Source organism: Phalaenopsis equestris, unplaced genomic scaffold (genome assembly GCF_001263595.1).
Source record: "Phalaenopsis equestris unplaced genomic scaffold, ASM126359v1 Scaffold000002, whole genome shotgun sequence".
NCBI lineage: Eukaryota > Viridiplantae > Streptophyta > Magnoliopsida > Asparagales > Orchidaceae > Phalaenopsis > Phalaenopsis equestris.
The window spans coordinates 50630582-50640444 of NW_018164444.1; the positions used below are offsets into that span (position 1 = coordinate 50630582).

General features: G+C 33.7%; 1 protein-coding gene across 1 annotated transcript in view; it reads left to right on the top strand.

Annotated features, from left to right (window-relative positions):
- LOC110034204 overlaps nucleotides 1-9863 on the top strand; it is a 30864-nt gene that overhangs the window by 3816 nt on the left and 17185 nt on the right. Inside the window, exon 3 of the mRNA XM_020738492.1 lies at nucleotides 7446-7549. Coding sequence (XP_020594151.1) covers nucleotides 7446-7549 — 104 coding nt within the window. The remainder of the gene's footprint in view (nucleotides 1-7445; nucleotides 7550-9863) is intronic.

Sequence of the window (9863 nt, forward strand, 5' to 3'; positions counted from 1 at the left end):
ATGGTCCTCAAGAAACACAGGTAATTTCTGATCCTGATCTTATTTTTTCACCAACAGAAGCTCAAAATTCAGAGATTATGAATCTGGATCTTCTTATAGCCTTTAGAAAAGGAACACGTTCTTGTACTACCAAATATCCCATTTCGAAATACCTATCCTACAAAAAAACTCACACAAACATCAAGCTTTTTTGTCAAAAATTTCTAATATGTCTGAACCTAGAACAATACAGGAAGCTCTTAGTAATCCAAATTGGAGAATAGCGGTAAATGAAGAGATTGATGCTCTTTTCAAAAATTGGACATGGGAAATTGTCACTTTACCAAGAAACAAGTCTACTGTTGGGTGTAAATGGGTCTTCACTACTAAAGTCAAAGCTGATGGGAGTATCGAAAGATATAAAGCAATATTAGTAGCTAAAGGAATCACTCAAACTCATGGAATTGACTATCATGAGACATTCGCTCCGGTAGCCAAGATCAATTCTATTCGAATTTTACTGTCCATAGCAACAAATCGTAATTGGCCCCTGCATCAGCTGGACGTCAAAAATGCTTTTCTAAATGGTGAATTAGAGAAAGAGGTGTAGAGAAAAAGGTGTTCATGGATCTTCCACCAGGATTTGAGAAGAAGTTTGGAGAAAACAAAGTGTGCAGATTAAAGAAATTCTTGTATGGGCTCAAACAATCTCCTCGCGCCTGATTTGAGAGGTTTGGAAAGGTGATTACAACATATGAATACACTCAGAGTCAAGAAGTTGATCATACTATGTTCTACAAACATTCAGAAACTGGTAAACTCGCTATACTCAATGTCTATGTAGATGATATTATCCTTACAGGAGATGATGCTAGGGAAATTGAGAAATTAAAAGAAAGATTGCCCACAGAATTCGAGATTAAAAATTTGGGAGATGTAAAATACTTTCTTGGTATTGAGTTTGTCAGATCTAAGGAGGGGATCTTTATTAATCAACGAAATTATGTACTTGACTTACTCAGTGAAACCAGAATGCTTGGGTGCAAAACAACTGAAACTCCGATTGAACCAAATAAAAAGTTACAAGTGACAAATAAAATAGATGGTGTCAATAAAAAACAATATCAGAGACTGGTGGGAAGATTAATTTACTTGTCACACACTCGTCCTGATATAGCATTTGCTGTTAGCATGGTAAGTTAGTTTATGCATTCCCCAAATACTCATCACTTGGAGACTGTCTATCGGATCCTTAGGTATCTGAAAGGAACACCCGAAAGATGACTACTGTTCAAGAAAAATGAGCACTTACAGGTAGAAGCATTTACAGATGCAAATTGGGCTGAAAGTGTTACAGATAGAAGATCAACCTCAGGGTACTGCACGTTTCTAGGAGGGAACATAGTAACCTAGAGGAGCAAGAAACAAAGTGTCGTGGCAAGAAGCAGCGCTGAAGCTGAATTCAGATCTGTGGCTCATGGGATATGTGAAGTTCTATGATTAAAAGAATTCTCAAGGAGTTAAAAATTCATAGTCCACCACCAATAAAGGTGTACTGTGATAATAAGTCTGCCATCGCCATCGCCCACAATCCTGTCCTTCATGATAGAACAAAACACATAGAGATAGACAAACACTTCATCAAAGAAAAAATTGACAGAGAAGATATCTGTATGGTGTATGTTCCTTCCAACGACCAAGCAGCGGATATTCTAACAAAGGATCTTCACAAAAAAACAGTTCAGGGGTCTTCACAAAAAAACAGTTCGACGTTTAGTATGCAAGCTGGCTCTGAAAGATATCTTCATGCCAACTTGAGAGGGAGTGTTGAAGGATCTAATTCAAAATTCAAAATTCAAATTGTAATATTTATTGTCTTTCCTTTTTTACGGATATTTTTCTCCTTCCTTATTTTTTATCTTGCTTAATTAGTCTTGGAATGTAATAGGAATTTATTTGAATTTATTTAGTTAGTTTTCTTATCTAAGGAGGAGAGACTCCTATATGTAAATGCACCTTGAATTGAATCATCAAGAAGAAATAAAAATTTTCTCTTCAATTTCTGGTTTTACTATTGTTTTTGTTGAAGCTCCTATAAAATATAGGTTAGCCATGAAAACTTCTAACTTTTGTGGAGCTAATGATGCTCCAATTTGAGATTGTCTTAAGCTGAGAGGGGTCATTTTTAAGCTCCAATATAGATACAATGAATCTCAAAAAAGGTTATTTCTTTCAGTAGGAAAATGCTTTTTTCAGTTGATGTAAAAATTTTTTCTCTTTAGTGTTTCAAATACAAACTTAAGGTGATCTAAATGCCCACTATTCTTAGGATTGCATATGTCATTGCCATCAAAATAGACCATAAAAAATTTTCAATATGCATTTAAAATAATATTCATTAACGTTATAAAGATACGAGTATTGGACAGTCGAAAGGGCATGACTAGCTATTCATATTGATCATTTAAGATCTTGAAGATAATCTTTCACTGCTTTAATTTTAATTAGGTAATATTCACTCTCATGGCTTGTCTTGGAAAAGTAGTCAGCCTCAAAGATAAGGTCTAACTTATTATCAAGCCCAAACTTATCTTCAACATGCCATCTTTATTTGGATTCCAATGGGTAAAAACAACACAAAGCTTAGGATTGTTTGGATGAAGTTTTTTCTATGCAATTCATCAATTTACCTTTTCAACTCTGTATGCTTAATTATGCTCACTCTATAATGGGACAGATTTTGGAGCTATCACATAGAATGAAAGTTTACGATATGTCATGCATCTCTTAAGGGTGTTAATTGATCAAGGTACTTTCACTTAAATATGGCAGAAATGAGGAGACCAAAACCGATATATAGGTCTACACTACCTCAAAGTGACCCCCTTACATAAGCAAAATAGGTTAGGAAATGTTAGCAATCTCTCTCCTAAGTGCACGAAAATCAACCATCTTTATCTTATAATTAAGCGTAATTATAATGGAATCAGATGCATAGTCAACCCTCTAATAGGGATCCAACTATTAACCACAATCTAATTTTCTCTTTGGGTGGATATCAGGGAGTGACTTGTCTGATGTAATAGTAAGTGTTTTCGCTACTTGTTTGACATAAAAAAAAAGTTTAATGACCTTATTTAGATATTGAACACATATGTGTTTTTTCTATTATAATGTGTAATACTTCAAACATATAATTAGAGTTGACTCAGCAAAATATGTGCCATGTTCATAAGAATAACATCATATCACATTTTATCCTCATGCTTGTCAATCTTAAGGGGAACTAAACACCCACTATTGATGGGGAGGGAAGTGCACTTCACCTGACTTTCTTGAAAGGGCTCAGGGTAAGCCTCAACCTTAAGATTAACCCACATGAGTATATGAGTAGATATAACATTTATAATGCTTATATCATTAATGACAAATGCACACCTTTTTTTTCATTACATTTCGCATGCATAGAGAAAATATTTCTTCTCCAATGTTCTACTTCACTTTTAAAAACTACCAAATATCTCGTGAGTTCAATATGCCGGTCATTCTCAAGATCAAGCTCCCTTTCACATGTGAGTGTCTAATCCAAAACTCTTTACAATCACCATCCAATATAAAATTAGACTCATCCAAGGATAAAATTTAAGATTTCCACTTTTGCTACTTATGTCTCTTATTGTGGAGATTGAAATACATGATATCTCTAATGGTTTTTAAAACTCCTCTCAATTGGTTTCTTAGTCATTTGAGTGCTACTAGTGATAAGTTAGACCTAGCAATGGGTCTTTGAATAGTTATGGTTTGATTTCTAGGTGTAGGAAAAAATGACTGTGTCTGTTTTCTTTTTTACCATAAGAGCATTGTGAAAAACATCCTCTCATAATGGGAGTCAAGCATCGCTTTCTTATTTTTTGTATTCATTCTAAGGCTAATTATATATTTATTGACCAGTTAATCATTATCCGCACAACTAATCATAAAAACTTAGACTGCGGGAGTGTTAGGCAGAGTCACGGGATCGCGATCACAAAAATTATGCGATTCCACAATTGCGAGAGAGCATAGTCGTCCGATTTCTGATTTTAGCCCCTTTTTTTTTCTTTTTCTGATTTCTTTCATATTTCCTTATTTCTAATCAGGGTATTTCTATTATGAGACTATTTATGAATGTATTTTTTTTATTTTAAGAATTATTATTTTTGAGTATTTTGGAGATTTCATTCTATGTTTTCTACCTTAAGGAGTGTTATATCCTCTTCCTTTTGCAAGTAGTGTATATGTATTTTGCTCAAAAATAAATAGTGGATCTTCCCCGCCTCCCTTACCTCATCTTTTTGTCGTTTGACCTCAGTTTTCAGTTTAGACAACACTGTAATTGCTTGAATTTGCTGTCCAATAGCAAATTTTGTTGCTTATCCCCTTCCAAACGTAGCCGACCTCCCATATGCTCATTCCCTTGCTATGTCATTCCACAACTACCTCCCCATTCAATCCACTTCCTAAACACCTTCTATGAGCCCTGAAACGGTGTCACTAATTTTTAAAAAGTATTGATTGATTCGAAGGGTTCCCTGCATTACAATTAATAATTGCCAGTGAAGTTTTTTATCATGATGTTTTGGGTAATATTTGGCTCTAAAATTTCCTTCTTCTAAATCCAAAAGCAATTGGCATTCCAAATATTTGTTTTTTTTGCCAAATGCTAGTGCAATAAATTTCTGCATGACTAATGTGCTTCATTTTTGCAAAAGTGCCACTCAAAAAATGAATCCATTTGTATAATGTTTTGATAATTATCCATTCTATGCCACTCAAAAAATGAATCCATTTGTATATCCTAGTCCAAAAATTAATTGAATCATATATACCATTATTGAAAGATGCCTCAATTTTAATTCTTTTTATAAGGATCATTAAAGTTTTCACCATACCTATTATGGCGATCCCATCTACCCTTATTCCTTTGAGAAGTGCCATCCTAAGTGATTGATCTTCCTTAGGATTTTGTTAAGGCTAATCATCCTTTGAATCAAGATGGATGGATTATTTAGGTGTAGGAGTTGGGGTGTTCTATCTAGTGTCTAGGTTTTTCATCTATGCCACCAATACAACCATTTGGTTTTATAGTTCAAGCATTAGATCTTTACTTTCATGCAAATTCCTCTATAACTCGTATGCTTCAAATTTCTTTCCTAGATTCTAGTATTTATCTCTTCTATTATCTTTGTTATGCCATTAATTTCCAATGTGATTGACTTGAGTAGCATCATATTCAAGAGCAAGGCCCATGCGATAGTAAAAAACCCTTTTAATTTGATTTGTTTTTTTTTTTTTTTGGGTATGCATGCAATGAAATTTCTATACAAGATAATATGTCACGAATGCGTCTATGAATGATAAGCCCTTTGTACTGATTTTTTGGGTACACATATAGCATATTTTTTGCAAAGTGTTTCTCTTGTAATAAACTACAAATTAGTCCAAAGCACGATGAAGTTGATCTTTCATATTGGTTTGCATTTTTGGTATGTTGACAATTTGTATGTAGAGTGCTCCCTTCCTAAGGAACTCACATAATATAAAGGTAGATGATAAGTTCCAATATAGACAACTGGCTAAGTTTTGTGATGCATGTAACTAGTTGGAACTAAGTATGCAATATCACAGGCTTTCTAGAAATACATAATAATCCTGATTTTTTCAATTAGTTTTATTAAATCATGATAAAAGAAAATTAGCCAACTCAAAGATCAAGGACTATCCCTTGGTGGATGATGGATCCACATATCATAAGTACTAATGGTTGAAGACCCAAACGCTTGTTGCTCCTTATGTTAAAATTGCTAAAGTTTAGGCTTTTGACCCTAATACCGAAGTTGATCTAGCCTTGTGAAGGGATGATCTAATGTTTTCACTTGTTGTAGGAGGGTGCAATTAATGTGGGGACGATCTCTGAGGTATTTAAAGGTATGAACACAGATTTAGGCCATGAAATCACTTCAAAGGGTTAGAAGAATGCTAAAAGATGTGCTCTGTAGTAGTTGATAGAAATTCAAAAGGGTCAAATGCGTGCAAGTGAAAAGAAATTAAAACTTTGTCAAGGAGATCCTAGTTTGGGCGATTGGCCTACCTTGACTTTCTAGAGTTAAGGAACGAGGTTAAGGGCATATAGAGGGGTTGTAATGGCTTGTGAATGTTTGCTTGATGTGTGTGGAACATATCTAGCTTAGATGGTGGACATCTAGTTGGTTTAGAGGGTAATGGAGGGGAGAGGACCCAAACTAGGTCACTGGGATTCCTTCCTTGGCTGATTGCTCCTAGCTAGGATTTTCAGGTCATGTGATGGTTTTAGTCGTTTAAAAATGGTGTGAGAAGGTTGTAGGAATGTAAGAGATTTTATGGTATGAGTGGGTGAAATATTGGAAGAGAAATTAACAAGAAGAAAGGATGAAAAGAAGATAAGAAGAAACCTAGCTCTTCCACCAAGTAGAAGTCAAGAACGCCGACCACTTTAGTTCTTAACTTTTTTTTCAAAATACCAAAACTTCTTATTATTCATTTCACCAAATATTTAACGCATTACATCAGTTCTAAAGTTCAAAATTTAAAAATCTTATAAAAGGAGGGAATTTGACAGGTAGCCAAGCAAAAATTAGGAATGTTAGTGCAATCAGTCCAATTTGCTTCTTATTATGAAGTGGCTGGCCATAATTACTTCCAAGTGAAGCCTAAAGCTGCTTAAAGAGAGAAGAAGCAAATTGAAAACCTTCTATATTGAGGGATAAATTTAAGGTCGATTATTCGAAATTTAAAATAATTGAAGTTTGAAATTTAAAATTTAAAATTTAAAATTTCAGAATTTTGAAATTTGAATTACATGCTTCAAAAGTTATTATTATTATAATTAATTTTTATTTGAATTACATGCTTCAAAAGTTATTATTATTATTATAATTAATTTTAATGGCAAGCCTCTTTACTCATGTATGATTGATAATGGCCTATTGGCCTTTGATTCTATCTAGATCTTGATCTTGTTATCGAGTCATCATAACCCTTTATTCCACCTTTGGTTTTTTATCATGCTTTGGTATAATAATCTGCGAAATGTTCTCCATCATATGTGAAGGCTCAGTTTGAGTCAAGCTTAATATGAATAACTTGTAGTAGTACCAAGACAAGTCCAATAAATGACAAGCTTGGCTTGGCTTGATTATAGCTGAACTTGCGGTGCTCTTATTTTTCACTTTAGCTACAGTATTGAACAAATCCTTGTTGTACTTTTCCTTAGGACCTTAAATTCTGTGCATTCATGCTATAATGCCCTTGGCTTGGTGTGCTTACATTATTCAAGTGTTGAGACTAAGTCGTACATTGGTCGTGTTGTTTTTCCTAATTGATTGAAATATAATTGGGTCGTTATGGCATTTATTTGACTTGTTATTTCTCTCTTCATGCTTCAACAGATGGATGCTCTCCTTTTCGAAATAAATCAGATATCGTGCTATGATATGATTGAGAAATACTGTTGTTGCATATTGGAACATCTTCCAACCATGCAAAAGGAGAGGTATTCATACTCTAATTACATAATGTTATTAAATGGAGCCTAAGTCTTGGGATCATCAAATTTTAATGCTAGATTGCAACTAATGAGTTTATCTACGAAAAATGTAATTTCCAGTGGTTAGCGCCAGACTTTATAAATTCACTAAGAGTTAAGTAAGTTCATGGTGCTATATGATTAGGTAATACATCTGTAGCTTCATTGTGTGCTTATAGCAAGAATGTCTTTCTCTTCGGGCACAAACCAAAGTTGTTTTCCTTCAATTTAAAATACAAACATTTCAAACTAATTCCGTGCACACTTTTCTGACTATATTTATATCCATGGTAGACAGTGAAAGGAATTTAATCTTCACATGCTGTGAAAAGAAACAACAACAATGAAAAAAACAAAAAGTCTTTATCCCACTAAATGGGGCCAGCTACATGAATCCTTTTTTCTCATTGTTTTATTGAGTGTCATATTTTCGTTTAATTCTATTGGATTAAGATCATTTTTTATAAAACATGCCGAAGCCATTTTAGGTATACCTCTACCTCTCGTACCATCAGTCACATCCAGAGCATCTACTCTCTTAACAGGATCAGCAGATGACCGATGTTTAATGTGATCAAACCATCTAAGACGACTCTTTATAATATTGTCTGTCACTGGATTTACACCAACCCTTTCACGGATATATTTGTTTCACATTCTATCTCCAAGTGTAAAACGCCTCATTCACTTAAGCATTCTCATCTCAGCAACACTTAACTTAGATTCACGCTTCTCTTTTATAAGTCAACAATCTACACCATAAAGCATTGCATGTCTCACCATCTCCTTCTAAAAGTTTTACACCATAAAGCATTGCATGTCTCACCATCTCCTTATAAAAGTTTCTTTCAAGTCTAAGTGATACTTTTCTATCACACAATAGGCCTGATGCATTGCTCCACTTCAACCATCCAACTTGAAATCTACTGATAACATCCACATCTATATCCTCATCACTCTGAACAATAGACCCGACATATCTAAAACGTTTACTCTTTTTAATAACTTGATCACCCATTGTTACAACCCCTTCACTAGATCTAATACTACTAAAATTATATTCCGTGTATTCAATTTTAGATCTACTCAAATGAAAGCTATTAGATTCTAAAGTTGACCGCCATAATTCAAATTTTTCCTGAACTTTCTTTTGTCTTAACTACAAGAAGGACACCGTCAACAAAGACATACATTATGGTCAATCCGCCTGTAAATGTCCTGTAATACATCCATAAATAAAGTAAAAAGATACGACCTTAAAGTTGATCCTGATGTAATCCAACTGAAATAGAAAAATACTTGGTCATTTCCTGAAGTACAATTTTCACATCTTGTATGAATTAACTTGACAAATACATGCATAAACTATTGATTTGGTGATTGTTTTGATGGAAAAGATATTTACTATGTTGATAAAAAAAAAGGGCATAATGTTATATTTTGATTCAGTTCCTTTAAGAGTAAATGGTTTTGAAAGATATGTACATTACAGTGTAGTTGCTGTAGTGGAATATAAATGATATTATGATAAATAAGAAAGTTTTCTTTTCTGTTTTGACTTGTGCGCAAACTCTTGTGCCTAAAATCTTTAGAGTGGCAAGAACTTCTTCTCCTGCTTTATTTGCTTCTTCTATTTTCGTATGATGAAGAATTCTCTACCTAGCATGGGGTTCCCTTGTTCTGTTGGCTTCTTTCTCGTTTAGTTCCCTAATAAATTCTTCAATTTATGAAAACTTTACTGTTTCATTAACAGATCAATGATATACATGTTGAATAACTGGAGGCCAATTTCATTGCAAATTATTCAATCCCATATTCTTATTTGTATCACTCTTCATATTTTAAATAGTTTTTGAGGTTGGGATATGCATTTTCATTATCCTTACTGATTAGTTTGCAAGAATTTATTCAGGATAGTTGTTTCGAGAATGCGGTATATCATAATAATTGTGAACACCCCTCCTCGACATACTAGCACAATATTTTTATCATTTGGGTATACCATAGAGCTGATGTGATTATTTAAAAAGAGCGGATTATGTATTCACATGCATGAAACATGAGAAGTTTTCAAAAAAAAAAAAAAAAGAAAAAAAGGAAAAAAAAAGAAAGAAGATGAAAACCTGAAAGTCTTGATTCATAAAAATTTGAAAATCTTTATAAGGAATTGTTGATCTGGTCTTGAAATCTTTATTACCTGCTAATTGGTCCTTTGAGATTAGGTATAATTTTATTTAGTAAGAAAGCGCGCGCGCGCACACACACACAAACATACATATAT